The sequence below is a fragment of the Eleutherodactylus coqui genome, chromosome 5 (assembly GCF_035609145.1).
Source record: "Eleutherodactylus coqui strain aEleCoq1 chromosome 5, aEleCoq1.hap1, whole genome shotgun sequence".
NCBI classification, from domain to species: domain Eukaryota; kingdom Metazoa; phylum Chordata; class Amphibia; order Anura; family Eleutherodactylidae; genus Eleutherodactylus; species Eleutherodactylus coqui.
The window spans coordinates 264,506,747-264,525,742 of NC_089841.1; the positions used below are offsets into that span (position 1 = coordinate 264,506,747).

Consider the following 18,996-nt stretch of genomic DNA (forward strand, 5'->3'; position numbering starts at 1 on the left):
AAGGCCCCGCCCCGTGACGGCAAAACCACGTGACCTCGCACGTCAGGCGCTGCTTCCTTCCGGCGAAGCAAAACCGGCTGCTAAATTCAGTTGTTGTCGTCGCTCTTGGCTTCCGGGTTCGCAAAACCACCAGCTGTGGGACATGTCGGAGTACGAGTCTGCACACAAGGGGGCGCTGCGGCTCAAAGGAGTCGGAGACGTCAGCGAGGCCAAAAAGTAAGTGCAGCCACGGCTGCTGACTTGGAAAGCACATAGAGCGCGTGCCCGCCGTGAGAAGTCTGTAGTCAGCCGGGGCTTAACACAGGGCCAGTGATTCAGGTCAGGACGCCGGTAAGTAAGTGGGGGCGGAGACCACAGAGCCCCAAAGGAGCTGGATCTAAGTGGGGGCGGGGCACACGGAGCGCTGGGCGTAAAGGGGGTGGGGCACACGGAGCGCTGGGCGTAAAGGGGGCGGGGCACACGGAGCGCTGGGCGTAAAGGGGGCGTGGCACACGGAGCGCTGGGGAAGCTGGACGTAAGTTGGGCCAAAAAAAGGGGATGCTAGTACTATTGGGAGGGTACTGAGGGGAAGTCTTTGCACAAATACAGAAGAATAACAATGGAGTCCACAAATCAGAGGAGACGCCCCCTGTGGTCACTGGAGGTAACTGTACTGTGACTGTGCAGAACTGGTTTACCATTATTTGGTCGCTAGGTCTTGCTATCCTAGAGCTCAGCTGCTGCTTAGTTTTGCTGTGGCGCCCTACAGTCTGTAAGTCCTAGTTTGCCCACCACCAATGCATTTCTACACTTAGTGTCCCAATATGAAGGGTGTCGTGGCTGGCTCCTCATTATGGGACCATTGCGCCTCAGTACGGCCCCCTGCACATGGGCAGGATTTTCCGCAGAATTTCCGCCCATGAAGGCTGCCATAGGGTTGCGTTAGAAAACTCAATCCTAGGCAGATGGCTGCGATTTGTCTAATCGCGGCATGCTCTATTTCTGTGCGAGTCTCCTCAAAGAGCCGCGGGAGAGGTGAGCGCCGCACTGGTCGCTGCAGGGGCTCGGGTCGGGTCCCGCTGCGAGAATTCTCATAGCAGGATCCGACCCGGCCGTCTGCAGGCGGTCTATAACCTAATGTAATAATATAGGAACATGAACGGCCAGTTGTCAGTATATTCATGGAATAACATGTAAGCCACGCCCCATTTTGACGTTTTTGGTGGCAACCCTTTTGGCCAATCACCCGGTATTATGTGCGGGCCGCTCGTTATCATTTATAGTGCGCCATCTTATGTTTCAGAAAGAAAAAGGATAAAAGTAACAGCAGGAGGATTCAACAGATGATGGCGAGCAAGAAAAACGAAGAGGAGAAAAGGAAACCTGCTCTGGATAAAAGGACGCCGGCACAGATCGCGTTTGAGAAGATGCAGGAGAAACGAGTAAGATGAACATACAGAACGCATGTGCTCAGATCATCTGGTCAGAACAGTTTTCAGGTTTACCGATTTGCTGTAGTTGTGGACGCGTTTTGAGTTTAAAGGGGTTGTCCCGCGCCGAAACGGTTTTTTTTTTTTTTTTTTCAATAGCCCCCTGTTCGGCGCGAGACAAACCCGATGCAGGGGTTTAAAAAAAAACAACCGCATAGTACTTACCCGAATCCCCGCGCTCCGGTGACTTCTTACTTACCTTGCGAAGATGGCCACCGGGATCTTCACCCACGGTGGACCGCAGGTCTTCTCCCATGGTGCACCGTGGGCTCTGTGCGTTCCATTGCCGATTCCAGCCTCCTGATTGGCTGGAATCGGCACGTGACGGGGCGGAGCTACGAGGAGCAGCTCTCCAGCACGAGCGGCCCCATTCAGAAGAGAAGACGACCGGACTGCGCAAGCGCGTCTAATCGGGCGATTATACGCTGAAATTAGACGGCACCATGGAGACGAGGGCGCCAGCAACGGAGCAGGTAAGTGAATAACTTCTGTATGGCTCATAATTAATGCACAATGTACATTACAAAGTGCATTAATATGGCCATACAGAAGTGTATAGACCCACTTGCTTTCGCGGGACAACCCCTTTAAGGCTGGGTTCACATGGGGCGGATTTGCCGTGTGGAATTTCGCCACGGCAAATCCGCATGTGGCCGCTAATCCCGGGATTAGCCAGCCATGTGGACGAGATTTCTCAGAAATCTCGTCCACACGGGACAGCAAATCCGCTGCGGCTAAGCCGGCAGAAGCCCCCGCTGTGGCGCTGATTTGCCGTCTGCAGCATGTTCGTTTTTTGTTTTTTTCCCACTGCGGCCGGCGCTCCCATAGAGGAAAGAGCAGCCAGGCGGGTTTTGAAGCCGCGGTTCTCCCGGCGGAAATCTCGCGTTTTTTTCGCTGCGGCCTAACCGCGAGATTTCCGTCGGGAAATCCGCCCTGTGTGAGCCCAGCCTAAATGGCAAATTTGAGAATAGTGGCAAATTCCAGTAAAACTGCCTGTGGATTCCCAAGTGCAGATTTGAACTGCCAAGCTGGATTCCCACCTATTACATTCTATAGGTTCAGAGCTTCATCGCACATGTCTGTTACAGGGGTTTCCAGGGCAAATCCTATGGATGACCAATCCCCAAGATCAGTAGTTAATCTCCCGCGATTGGCTCAGAACCTGACACCTACCATAGCAATCTGTTCCTCCTATTGTTCCACCCCCACCCCCCACTGTCTAATATCTAATTTGTCCCTCCTCCCTTTGTTTCATTGCATTGCTTTGAGTCTTTCCTTGTGCAGATGAGAATAGGGCTGATCCCTCTGCACTGTGACAGCCCTTCAGATATTTGTAGACCGCTATTAAAGGGGTTGTCCCGCGAAACAAAGTTGGGGTATACACTTCTGTATGGCCATATTAATGCACTTTGTAATGTACATTGTGCATTAATTATGAGCCATACAGAAGTTATTCACTTACCTGTTCCGTTGCTGGCGTCCTCGTCTCCATGGTACCGTCTAATTTTCAGCATCTAATCTCCAGATTAGACGCGCTTGCGCAGTCCGGTCTTCTTCTCTTCTGAATGGGGCCGCTCGTGCCGGAGAGCGGCTCCGTGTAGCTCCGCCCCGTCACGTGCCGATTCCAGCCAATCAGGAGGCTGGAATCGGCAATGGACCGCACAGAAGACCTGCGGTCCACCGAGGGTGAAGATCCCGGCGGCCATCTTCGCAAGGTAAGTAAGAAGTCACCGGAGCGCGGGGATTCGGGTAAGTACTATCCGGTTTTTTTTTTTAACCCCTGCATCGGGTTTGTCTCGCGCCGAACGGGGGGGCTATTAAAAAAAAAAAAAAAAAAAAACCCGTTTCGGCGCGAGACAACCCCTTTAAGTCTCCTCTCGGCCTTCTTTGATGTAAGCTAAACATTCCCAGATCCTTTAACCGTTCCTCATAGGGCATTGTTTGCAGATCGCTCACCATCCTAGTAACTCTTATCTAGACTTGCTCCAGTTTGTTGATCTTTTTTTAAATTGGGCTGCCCAGACCTAGACACAGTATTCTAGATGTCTGACTAAGGGAAGGGTAAAGGGTGATCTAGACCTCTCTTAATACATCCCAGCATTGTGTTTGCCTTTTTTGCTGCTGCATCACACTGTTGACTCATATTCAGTCAGTGATCTATTAGTATACCCAAGTCTTTTTCACATGTGCTGCTGCTTAGCTCAATTCCTCCCTTTCTTTGTGTTTTTTTTTTTTTTTTCATTTTTCCTGCCCAGATGTAGGACTTTGCATTTCTCCTTGTTAAATACCATTTTTAGTCACTGCCCACTGTTCAAGCTTTTCTAGATCTTTTTGAATACGCTCTCTTCACTAGTATTAGCTATCCCTCCTAGCTTCGTGTCATTGTCAAATTTGATCAGTTTCCCATCAATAAGTATGGTATGAGATATATTTTGTCAAATGCTATACCTAAGTCAAGATATACTATATCCACCGCATTTTCCTGATCAACCCAGTCAGTGATTCTGTCATAGAAGGAAATTAGATTAGTCTGGCATGACTTGTTTGTTACAAATTCATGTTGTCTCTGGGTAATTACTCCATTCTTATCCAAGTACTTGCATACATGCCGTTTAATAATTTGTTCACATATCTTTCCCAGTAGAGAAGTCAGGCTCACAGGCCTGTAGTTTGCTGGGTCCATCTTCTTCCCTTTTTTTGAAGATGGGGGGGGGGGGGGGACATTTGCCCTTTTCCAATCTTCTGGGACTTCTCCTGTTCTCCAGAAATTTTCACAGATTCTGGCAAGTCCTACAGCAATTAACTCTATGCGACCGCAGCACGTAGAGGGCTGACACCATCGGACCCCCACAATGTGATTTAGGGGCTCCTGATGGTCTCTGTGGAAGTCCCTTAAAGGGACAAAAATTTTATAAAAGTTTGGGGGGAAAAGTTAAAAAAATGATTAAAAAAAATAAAAACCCTTATCTCTTTACTTTGTAGAAAATGAAAAACAAAATTACACATGTGGTATCCTTGCGTTCATAATGACCCAGAGAAGGAAGTTAGTACATTATTTAACCCCTTAATGATGCGTCGCCCTAAAAAACTTTAACAAAATTCTGATTAGAATAAAATGAAAAAAAAACAAAAACATTCCACCATCTTTCGGTGCGTCTTGTTTCTACGGCGCACAAACTGCAACAAAAATGACGTAACTATTCTATGGGTCAGTACAGTTACTACGATACCAAACTTTTATAGTGTGTGTGGTTTTTTTTTTTTTTTTTTCAAAGACACTTAATTTTTTAACATTTTCTGCGCGCAATAACTTTTTTATTTTTCCGTCAACATAGTTAGGCGAGGGCTCATTTGTTGCGGGATGTCCCGTAGTTTACGTTAGTACCAATTCGCAATACATACAAACTTTTTGATCACTTTTTTTTGCATTCTTTTTTTTTTTCTGGGAGACTGTGACTGAAAAAGTGCATTTCTGGGTTATTTTTAATTTTTTTTATTTTTTTCAGGCTACGTGCACCGTGTTGGGTAAATAATGCACTACTTTGATGGATTGGACTTTTACAGACGCGCTGATACCAAAAATGTATTTTTCTTTTATGACTTAGATTTTTTTTTTATTATAGATATGGCAAAAGGAGGGGGATTTAAACTTTTATTCCTTTTTTTTTTTTTTAAAGCCCCCCCCCCCCCCCCCCCCTGGGGCTAGTGATGCTTTGATCACTCCTCCCCTATGACATAATGCTGTACGGTTGCAGTTATTGCCCACAGGTGTCAGCTGTAGTAAACGGCTGACGTCCCCGCTCTATGAAGAGAGGTTGCGCCGCGATCTCTCTTCATACATACCCCAACGCTGCAGGACGTAGATGTATGTCCTGGAGCAGGAAGAGGTTAATCTGCATGGGAAAAAAAAGTAAAACGTGGCAAAAATAGCTAATGTAGCCAAAACTAGCTAATGTAGCCTATCTCGCCATACAAAAAATGGAATAGAAAGGGATCAAAATTCTGCACTGATCAATAAATAAAAAGTACAACTCATCCCGCAAAATAAAAACCCTCACACAGCTCCAATGATAAAAAAAAAAAAGGGGGTCTTTTAAATGCAGCGATAAAAATAATAATTTATTTTTTTTTTAACTGTGAAAAAGTAGCAAAAAATAAAAACTATCACAATTTGGTATAGGCATAATCGTACCAGCCTGTAGAATTACTTGAATATATTATTTTTGCTGCTCAGAGAATACAGTGAAAAATAAAAAAAGATGCCAGAATTACAGATTTTGTTAATCTTGCCCCTAGAAAACATTCTGCAAAAAACAAGGCCTTCTAGAGCTCTGGCAATGGGAAAAAAACTAATACGGGGCTCTTGGAATGTGGCGACACAAAAGCAAACCTTTAAGAAAAAAAAAAATAGCAAAACATAAAAAAACTGTAAACTTTATATCGCCGGAATCGTGCTGACTTAGAGAATGTTATCACATTATTTAAGGTGCGTTCACACAAGCGTGTTTTTGTGCGTACATACGCACACACAACAACACGCTTCTATTTGCAACAATGCATTCCCTATGGTGTGTGCATATGTCCGTACTTTACAGGTGTGTGCCTGCAAAGATAGGACATGCGTGCACCTTAGGGAATGCACGCATTGTTTTCAATGGAGCCGCTGCTGCTGCCGGCCGCTCCATTGAAGACAACAGTCTGTTGGCACACCTGAATTGTTTTTCAGGGAAGAGCTTTACATATAAGCTCTTCCCTGAAAAAGAAAAAATTTTAGTGTTAAAAAAAAAAAAAAAAAATTACTTACCGTTCTGCCGCTGCCTTGCCCCCCGCAGGGATGAAGAACACATTTGCCGTGTGCGGCAGATGTTTTCTTCATCCCCACTAGTTAAAAGAATTCCCTGCTGCTACATCTGCCACAGATGCAGCAGAGGACTTCTTAAATTCTCTACCGCAGCTGTCACACATGTCAGCTGCGGTAGAGGATTCTGCTGCTGGCAATTGATTTCAGGGAAGGGCTTTAAATATAAGCCCTTCCCTGAAAATCAAGTAAAAGTGGTTTAAAAAAACAAGACAAAAAAAAGATACTCACCTCCCTTCAGCTGCCAAGACTCGGCCATGTCTTCTCCTGCTGTCCCCTACACTGAGGTGCTCAGCCAATCACAGGCAGCTCTCCCTGAATGAATGACGGGTGAGAGCTGCCTGTGATTGGCTGAGCACCTCGGAGAATTAAAGAATTCCTCTGCTGCATCTGCCACAGATGTGGAAGATGTAGCAGCGGGGATGAAGGAAACATCTGCCGCATGCAGATGTATTCTTCATCCCCGCGGGGGACACAGCAGTGGCCAACAGGTAAGTAATTTTTTTTTTCTATCTCGTCCATCCTGACAGCACAAATGGAGGTTGCTCTGCCTGTGATCCTTGGGACAGGAAGAGGAATTCTTTAAAAGGCCACCTCCCACCGCTTGACTCCAGTGTCTTCCTGTCCCAAACGGACACAGGAGGGAGTTTTCCGTGCTGTGGATGGAGGCTGCGGGCTGCATAGCGCTACTCCTCGGGGCGCGGGGTATCCGGCCGGGGGAGGCAGTTCCACGGCTCCATCTGGACGTCGGCACCATCGGAGGGGAGGGAGCGGCAGGTGCGGCTGCTCTGCGCTCCTGTTTCCCGGCGTCTGGCGCGACGGCCGGCTTCCGGGCATGGCGCCGCGTCGTGCGCGATGACGTCAGACGTCAGCGCTGGTGCATAAAGGCGCCAAATTTAAAATTCCATTCGGAAAAATCCTCCCTTATGGTTCCCAGGCTCCTTTTTCTGCATGGACATTGCTGAGGTCGAAAAAGGGATTGTGCCAACCGTAAGTAGTGCACTTGGACAAAAAAAAAAAAGGAACATTTTTGTGAGTATGGCTTCTCCTTATAGGAGGAAGCATTAAAAACTAAACAGGAAAAAAAAGAGGATAAAAAGGTGTGCGTTATGCGCCAAAAAAAGTGGACGATAACGCTAAGAGACCCTTTTGCTCGGACTGCACTACAAAAATAGTTAAAGACGAGCAACAAAACCTAAGAAAAGCGGTGGCCCGCTCCCAGGGGAGGAGTCTTTTCAAGCCTCTTGCTTCCTGTCCCTACGAGGTCAGAGGGCAACCTCCCACGTACTGCCGTCATGATGACTCGGGGGGGGGGGGGGGGAAGGAATTTTCGGTAACAAATTCTATCCTTTCTTTTTGGACGAACGATGATTTTTAGGTGAGCATACAATCCATTGTTCGACCGGAGAGTGATGATACAGACCACACGCTGGGTTCTACACGGAGGCTCTGATCACATTGTATTCAGCCTGCAGCCTTTGGCAGAACAAATGAGCTGAATGCAGAGAACACACCACCTGCTGTCCTCTGTATACAGCTCCTGGAGGCTCATTTAAATGCAAATGAAGGTAATAAGCTGCTAATGGGCATTAGAGCCCATTAGCAGCTTATCCGAAACGATCACTAAAATTGCCAATCTCTTGTTTTAAAAAAAAAAAAAAAAATTTTGAGCGATCATCTTTGCGTGTAAATGGGCCCCTATTTGTATATTGGAACCACATTGACAATACGCCAATTCAGTGGTGCAACCTCGGTCTCAATAGAGTAATAGCGGTCACGTCACTTAATTCCCTTAGAAACCTTGGGGTGTATTCCATCTGGGATTGGCGATTTTCTTTTTTTTTTTGTTTGTTTGTTTTTATATCTTCACCGACTTTTCACTTCCTCCTGCAGTCGGCAGGTGATATTTTGTGCATGTTTGTGTGTTCATTTTATTCCCCTGCATCTCGTGTGACATTTATTTTTCCTTCGTGAATACACTTGATTTAAAATTATTTAATAGATTTAGTTTCATCTGTTGATTCTCAAGACCAGACGATTGACATTTTGGTGCTCTCCAGGACTTTTTCTTATGCGGTTGAAGCCAAAAAAAAATAACCACTTATATTTTCTTTTAGCAAATGGAAAGAATTTTAAAGAAGGCTTCAAAGACGCACAAACAAAGAGTTGAGGTAAGTAATATGTTAAAGGGGTTTTTCGATTAACTAAACATTGGTGGCAGAGGAAGGGAATATTATAAAACTAGCTTATATACCCGGCTTCGCCCGAGTTAATTTGGTACTGGTGTTTATCTGGTGTTCACACGGAAAATCTTATGAAGTCGTGGTTACTTTAGAGATACCGGAAAAACATATGTTCACCATTTTGCATGGTTCTTTGCGTTACCCAGGAAACACCACGGGGAGGTAAGCATGCGACGTTTCCTTTATATAAAATGACATCAGGAAGTGAGAGAATTAGATTCCGTATGTAAAATTTGGATGCTAATTCTTTTGCGCTTAGAATTGAATAATTGAGTTGGGACCCATTAACTTTTCCTATTTATGACCTAATCAATGCTCGTGCCAAATTTCTAATTTCTATGACATCGGGAAGTGAGAGAATTAGATTATGTACGTAGAATTTGGACGCTAGCTCTTTTGCGCTTAGAATTGAATAATCGAGTTAAAACCCCTTTACTTTTCCTCTTTTGGACATAATCTATGCTTGTGCCAAGTTGCATGTTTCTACGACATCGGGAAGTTGGAGAATTAGTGGCAAGTCAGTCAGCGAGGGCTTTCATTTATTTGTGTGTGTATATGTGTGTGTGTGTGTGTATATATATATAAACAAAATAAAATGCACTGCTCACTCCATAATAGTCTGCAGCTCACCTGCTGCTGCTTTGTCTCTGTTTACATTGGGTCCAGGGATTACATGTTTGTATACTTAGGTGACCACTGCTGCCAATGTCCTACTACATGCCCACATTAAGCAGAATGTCACCTGCGATATCCCATTTAGAGGGCTAGAAGTAACAGCTCTTAAATTGTTGAAGGGGTAATTTATATATGAAACTGCATATGGGTGGGCTAATTTTTTAATTAAATGTGAAAGTGTGACAATGCTATTCACCTGAATATATGCATTTTAAGTGTTTTATGGTGGCCATATACTTTTTACATGACTGGACAACCTTCTGATGTGTTATGGTGATGTTTCAACTCTCCTTCAATGATGGCTGTTAGGAAAGAAGGGTCTGGTATGTTGTATTTCAGCATACCCTATAATATGTTCTTGGGAGAGGTAAATCTCTGGAAGTGACAAATTCCCTATTGAGAACACCTACATGATTGGTCATGCTAGCATGTGTATGGTAGTCAAAAGAAATAGCTACCAGCTGTTTATAGTGCATTGCTAGCTGTGCTCTTAAGGAGTTACGGTAGTCATACACAATGGATAAAAGTCATACACAATGGATAAAAGTCATACACAATGGATAAATGTCATACACAATGGATAAATGTGGGCTGAGCCCAATACTGGTCGCCCATCTAATGTATAGTGGTATTCCAACTCTTGCCCGCGATGTGTGGGTGGTGGCGGAGCAGGACGAATAGCTGTTGGCCAAACAAGCATTTTGCCGATGGTAATCTTATTTGTATAGTAACCTTCAGTTTAGAGGAGCACTCGAGAGTCTGCAGGGTCGTCTGCGTGTTCCTGTGTTTTTTGTTTTTGTTTTTTTTGTAGAAATTTTGCAGATGAGTTCTGTTCTGTCACTATACTCTGCTGCCCTTTTATATTGCTCTTTGCTCTTATACCCCTGATGACACCAGAATTCTGGTGAAACATGTTGGGGAAGCTGGTCTTTTAGCACAAAGCCGGATGTAGTCCATATGTCATTCTCAGTTTATCTGTCTGCATTTATCACACATGCTGGCAGTTTATGCAGGGATCTAATCACTTGCTGAATCTTCAGTGTATTCCTATATCAAGATGCAAATATTTAGAAGAGAGACCTGACGTTGGACAGTCATAGGGAGCACATAGTCTGTGTATAACTTATTCTTAAACTTTCTTGGTCCTTCGCCCCCTGAATATTGGGGCTGCAGCAAGAGGTTCTATGCAAAAAAAACACACAATCGTGGCGAGTGTTTACTCCTGAGATATGTGATTATGGATAAAAAGAGGTTAAAATTTAACACTGAATGTTTGGGAGTGTAAACTAGTGTGGTTCTGAATGTGATATTTGCATTAACCCCTTAGTGACCAAGCCTGTTTGCGCCTTAATGACCAGGCCAAATTTTGCAAATCTGACACGTGTCAATTTAGCATGGAAAAACACCAGAAAGGTTTTGCATATCCAAGCGATTCTGACATTGTTTTTTCGCCACATTTTGTACTTCATTTAGGCGGTAAAAAGACCGATAGAATTTTTTTATTTATTAAAAGCGCCAAAATTGGGAAAATTTTGAAAAAATCGTCATTTTTTCACATTTCCAACTGCAATATCTCAAATATGTGCAAACATAATATAGACATTTTTGCTAAGATTTATATTTCCATCCGTTTACTTTATTTTGGGCGCACATTGGAAAAACTTTCCTTTTTTTTAACCATTTAGGAGACGTACAAATGTAACATTACTTTTCAGCATTTTGAGGAACACTTTGTTTTCCTACACCAATCCAAGATTGGAAAGGCTCATAGGAGTCAAAATGATAGATACCCCCACAAGTGACCCCATTTTAAAAACTACACCCTTTAACGTATTCACTGAGGGGTGTCATGAGTATTTTAACCCCACAGTTTTTTTTCAGGAGTCAATGCAATTTAGAAGAGAAAAACAAAAATTTCATATTTTTGCAAATATGTCATTTTAAAGACAGGACTTTTTTCTATAGTACACATGAAAATTAGGATTTGCACCCCAGAATGGATACCCCTGTTTGTCCCGTGCTCAGAAACATACCCATTGTGGCCCTAATCTTACGTTTGGATGCACAATGGGGCCCAAAATGAAAGGAGCAATCGGTGGCTTTCGGAACAGAAATTTTGCTTGAAGGAGATTTAGGCCCTATTGCACACTTGTAGAGCCATTGAGTGACCAAAACTATGGAGAACCCCCACAAGTGACCCCATTTTGAAAAGTAGACCCCTTAACGAATTTATCTAGGGGTATAATGACTTTTTTGACTTCACAGTTTTTGAATGAATCTAAGCCAAGCCGAAGGAAAAAAATTACAATTTTCATTTTTTTGGTAATTCTGTCATTTTAAAAGCAGTTTTTTTGTACAGCACATATATGAATGAAGACTTGCACCCCAAAATGGATACCCCTGTTTCTCCCGTGCTCAGAAACATACCCATTGTGGCCCTAATCATATGTCTGGATGCACAATGGGGCCCAAAATGAAAGGAGCAACCGGTGGCTTTCGGAACAGAAATTTTGCTTGAAGGAGATTTAGTCCCCATTGCCCACTTGTAGAGCCCTTGAGTGACCAAAACGATGGAGAACGCCCACAAGTGACCCCATTTTGAAAAGTAGACCCCTTAACGAATTTATCTAGGGGTAGGATGACTTTTTTGACTTCACAGTTTTTGAATGAATCTAAGCCAAGCCGAAGGAAAAAAAATACGATTTTCATTTTTTGGTAATTCTGTCATTTCAAAAGCAGTTTTTTTTGTACCACACATATATGAATGAAGACTTGCACCCCAAAATGGATACCCCTGTTTGTCCCGTGCTCAGACACATACCCATTGTGGCCCTAGTATTACGTCTATATGCACAATGGGGCCCAAAATGAAAGGAGCAACCGGTGGCTTTTGGAACAGAAATTTTGCTTGAAGGAGATTTAGGCCCTATTGCCCACTTGTAGAGCCATTGAGTGACCAAAACGATGGAGAACCCCCACAAGTGACCCCATTTTGAAAAGTAGACCCCCTAACGAATCTATCTAGGGGTATAATGACTTTTTTGACTTCACAGTTTTTGAATGAATCTAAGCCAAGCAGAAGGAAAAAATTACGATTTTCATTTTTTTGGCAATTGTGTCAATTTAAAAACTGTTTTTTTTGGAAAGTGTACATAGGAATGAAGACTTTCGCCCCAAAATGGATACCCCCATTTGTCCCGTGTTCAGAAACATACCCATTGTGGCCCTAATCTACTTAAAGGAAACATAGCTAGGCCTATAATGGAAGGAGCACCCGTTGGATTTCAGGGTACAACGGAATAAATTCCAGTCCCCATTGCCCACATGTAGAGCCATTGAGCGTCCAAAACGATAGAGAACCCCCACAAATGACCCATTTTAAAAACCAGACCCCTTAACAAATTCATCTAGGGGTGTACTGCATATTTTGACCCCAAAGTATTTGAATGAATCTAAGCAAAGCAAAAGGAAAAAATTATGATTTTCATTTGTTTGGCAATTTTGTCAATTTAAAAACTGTTTTTTTTGTACAGTGTACATAGGAATGAAGACTTTCACCCCAAAATGGATACCCCTGTTTGTCCCCTGTTCAGAAACATACCCATTGTGGCCCTAATCTACTTACAGGACACATGGCTAGGCCCATAATGGAGGGAATGCCCGCTGGATTTCAGGGCAGAACTGAATAAATTCAAGGCCCCATTGCCCACTTATACGGAAAAAAAATTGACTTCCTAAAAATAATCCCCCCCCCCCCCCCCCGCCATCCCCATTTTTTGGCATTCCCTAAATATTAGATCAAGGTAATAATATAAATGCGTTTTATGTCCGAAGACAGGGGTAATTACGGAGGCTGGTTGGGCTGGGCACATGGGGCAAGAAAACCGGGTATCCCCCCCCCTCCTCTCATGTATTTTGGGGGGTATTTCGTAACCTCAGCGGCGGGGATGGGGTGTAGAAAGTGGCGCTGTGAGGCTTTGTAATCTTGCTGCGGTGCAGCGGTCTCACAGAGAAGGCGCTCAACAAGCTGCTCCTGGAACTGCAGGAAGGCGAGCGTTCCCGAGGCTTCTTGTAAATTAAGAATTACAGGTAGCGGTCTGAATAACGCCGGGCTCACGTAGCTGTAGGCGGAATCTGCTTGCGGAGGCCCGCAGCGGATTCCAGCTGTGAGCCCGGCTGTAACCCTGCGTACGGTTGCGTAATGTACTGCACATAACTGCCTACTTACACAGGCGGTTTTTTGTTTGCATTTCCCGTGCCGTCGCTTAGAGATGACTCGGGTACCCGCAGCCCGTACACAATGTGTTTGCATATGGGCTGCGGGTATATCCGCGGTCATAGAGCACAAAGGGCTCTAGGTCGCAGATATTCGTGGTAAAATATAGCATGCCGTGTTCTGTTTCTGCGAGTGGATTACGTAATTCCGACCCGCTAATTGGGGGGAATTGTGTAATCCAATGCATGCGATTGATCCGTGGATTACCGCTGATCAAGCGCATGCAGAACCTGTAATTCCTCTCCGGTCACGCGTGACCGGCCTAATGTTAGTTCGCTACTTTATCATGTGACCAGGGACCGCTCAGCGAGGCCACCGGTCACTGCTCCAAGCACTCAGCAACCGTTGGTCGCTGGGAGCAAGGAGATTTAACATTTCCTGGGCTTCCCGGCTCCTGCGAATGTGTCCGGCATTTTGCCGGCGGGCGCATGCGCAGCAGCCGGAAGGGTCCATAGAGGATAATCGCATCTGGATTCAAATGCGGAAGCCTCCGAGAAGATGTTTCATCTCCCCCCACCGATCGCATCGGTGAGGGGAAATGAAACTGCCACTTTTTAAAGAACTTTTACGTGATCGCCATTATGCATTGGATAACGGCGATCACGTGACCAGTAACCGCATACCGCGGCTCCCCGTGACATCTCCAGGCTCTTGGCTACCTTTGGTAGGCAGAAGCAGGGAGATTTTATATTTCTTGGGCAATCTTTCACTTTTGCGCATGCGTCCGCCATCATGCTGACGGGCGCATGCGCCGAAGCTGGGGTAACATCCGCGGATCAACATCCCACCAGGGAACAAATCCGGGACCTTGGGTACGTAATTTCATCCCCCCTTACGGATACGATCCATAAGGGGAGATGAAACTTTAACTTTTTAAACTTTTTTTTACTTTTAACTTTTTTTTTTTTTTTTTACTTTTTAACTTTATATGATCACCGTTATCTGATGGATAACGGTGATCATATGACTGGAAACCGCATACAGCGGTCCCCAGTCATATCTCCCTGCACTCGGCTATCTGTGACAGCCGGGTGCAGGGAGATTTTGAATTTGCCGGGCTCGCCGGCTTCTGCGCATGCGCGCCGCATCGGCACATCGCAGAAGCCAGCGGGGGGTCCAGACACCGGCCGGAGGACATCGGCGGACCTGAGGTGAGTATTTTCACCTCCCCTCATGGATCCGATCCATGAGGGGAGGTGAAACTTTTCTTTTTTTACACTTTTTTTTAACTTTTTTGCGATCGCCGCTATCCATTGGATAACGGCGATCGCGGTACCGGGGACCGCTCACCACAGTCCCCGCTGACATCTCCTGCCTCCCGGCTACCTACAGGAGCCGGGAGCCAGGAGATTTTAAGTCTCCCGCGCCACCGGGCCTTCTGCGCATGCGGCTGACGTAATGCCGCCAGGCGCGCATGCGCAGAAGGACGGCTACGGCGCCCGGAGCATCGGGACAGCTGGGAGTCGTGCGACGGACATCGGTGAGTAATTTCAGCTGCTCCGATGGATCCGATCCATCAGAGCAGCTGAATCTTTAACTTTTATTGCACTTTCATTTACTTTTTTGCGATCGGCGCTATCCATTGCATAGCGCCGATCGCAATGCCGGGGGGGGCTCCGAACAGCCCGGGATGACAGCTCCATGCTGTCAGCTACCTGCGGACACCAACAGCATGGAGCTGTCACGTCCACAGCCCGAGGGGCATTATTCTCTGCAGGAAGCATGTTTTTACGTCCTCGGAGAATAAGGCCCACTTCGGGAGGACGTAAAAACACTATGGGCTGGTCGTTAAGGGGTTAAATTTCACGCGCCGCCGGGCCTTCTGCGCATGCGGCTGACATAATGCCGCCTGGCGCGCATGCGCAGAAGGACGGCTACGGGGCCCGGAGCATCGGGAGAGCGGGTAGCAGTGCGGCGGACCTCGGTGAGTAATTTCAGCTGCCCCGATGGATCCGATCCATCAGGGCAGCTGAATATGTAACTTTTTTTCAACTTTTATTTACTTTTTTGCGATCGGCGCTATCCATTGGATCATTGGATAGCGCCGATTGCAATGTCGGGGGGGTCCGTACAGCCCGGGATGACAGCTCCATGCTGTCAGCTACCTGCGGACACCGACAGCATGGAGCTGTCATGTCCACAGCCGAGGGGCTTTATTCTCTGCAGGACACATGTTTTTACTACCTGATGTACACTGCACATTGACAGTAAGAAATTACTCAATTCTTTAGATTAGCCAATCAGAGAAGAGTGTAATCTCAAACTACCATTGCACTAGCAACATACAGTGTGCATCATGTACTTGGAGAAGCGTTGCAGCCATCTTGGGTTTTTCTTTTCGTTGTATTTTTCTTTTTTAGAACTGTGGTGTCGCTTTAATTCCAGGGGATTGTTAATAATTTTATTTTTTTTATTTTTAGGATTTTAATCGCCATCTGGACACACTTACTGAACATTATGATATCCCTAAAGTTAGCTGGACCAAATAATATTTATATCGTCATGGATATGAAGATCGCATTCATAAAACTGTATATCTTTGTTTTTCCCTGTTGATCCACTTGTACGTTTTTTGTTGAGTAAATAAACTTTTCTAAACTATTCTTCTGAACTTCAAATTTAAAATGGCATTTTGTTAATCCCTGACACTTTTATGTTTTGTAGCTTTCTTTTATAAATGAAGCCCCAACACTGCTATATCTGTTGTGTGATAAATACTAGTAGCGCCTTAGCCTTAAGTGACTTATGGAATCTATTGTAGTTTGTCTTTTTGACAGTAAGCATAGTATTGCATGCTGTGTATTCTTGCAGTGAAACTACCAGTGAATGCTTTGAATGGAGCCATCGTTAGCAGTGTGACCAAGGCCTTATTTATAAAGTTTTTAAAATACCGTAGTGCTTGAAAACCCACAGAAGGTTAATTCTAGGACAAAACGCCTAACTGTCTCCTATTTTTCCAAACACGTGCACTTTTTGTTAATGGAATAAAAATCTCAGTTTTCAGTCTCATTTGGTTATGGGGTTAGTTTTCCAAGGGTAACTAAGATATAAATTATCAAAAATGATGGTTCTCTAACTATTGGGCATTGAAAGATGTGCTAGGTGTCATTCTTTTTATAATATGTAGACGCAAGTGCCTGGGGATGGGGAGCGCATGTGGGGGGACCAGTTCTTTCAGGGCCCGTGGTTCCAAAGGATAAAAGAACAATCCTCTAATTACGGAGAGCTACAGGCCGTATGGCGGGTCCTACAGCAGTTAGGAAACTCGCTACGGAACCAGCATATAAAGATACTGTCAGACAATACCACCACGGTCGCCCATATTCGGCACCAGGGGGGCACAAGGTCTCCTGCCCTGCAAAACATTTCGCAGAAAATCTTCCACTGGGCAGAGGGCCGGATCCTTTCGATCACGGCAACACACTTAAAAGGGACGCTAAACCAAAAAGCGGACTTCCTCAGCAGGAGGCAGATAAACCCAGGAGAATGGTCTCTCTCCCTGGAGGCATTCAGAATCCTGACCAACCGGTGGGGGTCCCCACAATTGGACCTATTTGCAACCAGGGAGAACGCCAAAGTAGGCAATTTCTTCTCCCTCCGGCCAGGAGATCGTCCTACAGCAATAGACGCCCTAGGCCAGGACTGCGGAAAGGGGCTAGCGTACGCGTTTCCTCCGATACCGCTGATCCCCAGGGTCTTGCAACATTTCAGAACCCAGGTATGCACGCTAATCCTGGTGACCCCCTTCTGGCCCAAGAGAAGTTGGTTCGGTCTTCTGACAACATTGAGTGTCCAGGACCCAGTCACCTTTCCGACCTGGACAGATCTGCTATCACAGGGGCCACTGAACCACCCGGGCTTAGACAGACTCCACTTAACAGCATGGCTCTTGAGGAATCCTCACTAAGGGGGATAGGGATTCTCACAAAGCGTGGTAGAAACGTTAATGTCCAGCAGAAAAAAGACGACCCACCTTATCTACCAGAAGGTTTGGAGAAGGTTCTCCTCATGGAGACAGGAAAGGGATTCCGGGGGATTCTATCCCGAGCATCCCTTTGATCTTAGAATTCTTGCAGGAGGGCCTACAGATGGGCCTCTCTCCAAGTACCCTGAAGGTCCAGGTCGCAGCCCTTAGCGCCATATGCGACACAAAGTTCGCGGACAATAGATGGGTCAACAGGTTCCTGACAGCAGCAGCTAGATTACGACCTAGACCCATAAAACTTGTTCCAGACTGGAACCTTAATTGGGTTCTAAGGGCCATGTCAGCGGAGCCATTCGAGCTGATCGAAGCACTACCGATAAAAATGCTTACGATCAAGACCGTTTTTCTAGTAGCCATCACGTCTGCGAGGAGGGTTAGCGAGCTTCAGGCTTTGTCCATTCGCCACCCATTTCTAAAAATCTCGGACAAAGTGGTATCACATTTTCATAGGTCCCAGGACATAATAATTCCCTCATTTTTTAGCAAACCTAAAAACGAGGAAGAAAAACCCTAAGCTGCCTGGACGTCAGGAGAGCAGTCCTAGACTACATAGATGCAACAAGCCACTAGAGACGGGACGACAACCTGTTCGTCCAGTTCAGTGGCCCAAATAAAGGGAACAAAGCGGCAAAAAACTCCATAGCCAGGTGGATCCGCCTGGCCATCATAGAGTCCTATAAGGCCCTTAGGGAAGGAAATCCCCTTAGCTCTTAAAGCCCATTCTACAAGGGCAGTTGCATCCTCATGGGCCGAAAATAGCTCAGCTTCGGTCGAGCAGATATGCAAAGCCGCAGTCTGGAAAAAACCCCACACGTTCACTAAACACTATAGGGTAAAAGTGCAGCAGGACGAGGACATGGCCTTCGGCCGCAAAGTCCTCTCGGCAGCAATCCCACCCTAATAAACTTTAGTTGGTACATCTCAATTGGTGCTGTCGTGGAGACGACTGGGGGAAAAAACGGATTATACCTACCTGATAATCAGGTTTCCAGAAGTCTCCATGACAGCACCTGTACCTTCCCCCCCCCTAAATGGATAGAAAAGAAACTATAGAATATAATATAAAAAATGAATAAATATATAATATAATAAAATTTTATAATCAACAAAAAACCCCGGTTAAGGGAAGAAATTTAAGTTGAGCTCCTACCCCGGCAATTCGTTAGAATCCACTGAGGAAAGTGGGGAAGGGGGGGAGCTTTTAACCTCTCAGTGTGTTCCTGTCCTATCAGGAGGAGGCAATCTCAATTGGTGCTGTCGTGGAGACTCCTGGAAACCTGATTATCAGGTAGGTATAATCTATTTTTTTGTACAAGATCCACACTAAGCTATGGTGCCAAAAACGCTTGTCTTTTGTAGCAGACTTGGGCATGTACTCAAGTGCAAATCCATGGTGAATGTAGTGTGAACGGGCATGCTGGTTGGTGACTAAATTATTGTATAGTAATAATTATTAAGAAAGCCAAATTCTGATGCACAGTGGTGAGGCG

The 18,996-nt window shown here is 45.4% G+C and overlaps 1 protein-coding gene across 1 annotated transcript; it reads left to right on the forward strand.

Annotated features, from left to right (window-relative positions):
* Window positions 1-16: 16 nt before the first annotated feature.
* Window positions 17-16,124, forward strand: FAM32A (family with sequence similarity 32 member A). The gene is made up of 4 exons (XM_066604623.1): window positions 17-216; window positions 1,283-1,421; window positions 8,445-8,498; window positions 15,942-16,124. Exons 1-4 carry the CDS (start codon window positions 143-145, stop codon window positions 16,008-16,010), a joined length of 336 nt encoding a protein of 111 aa, XP_066460720.1. The 5' UTR covers window positions 17-142; the 3' UTR covers window positions 16,011-16,124.
* Window positions 16,125-18,996: the final 2,872 nt, after the last annotated feature.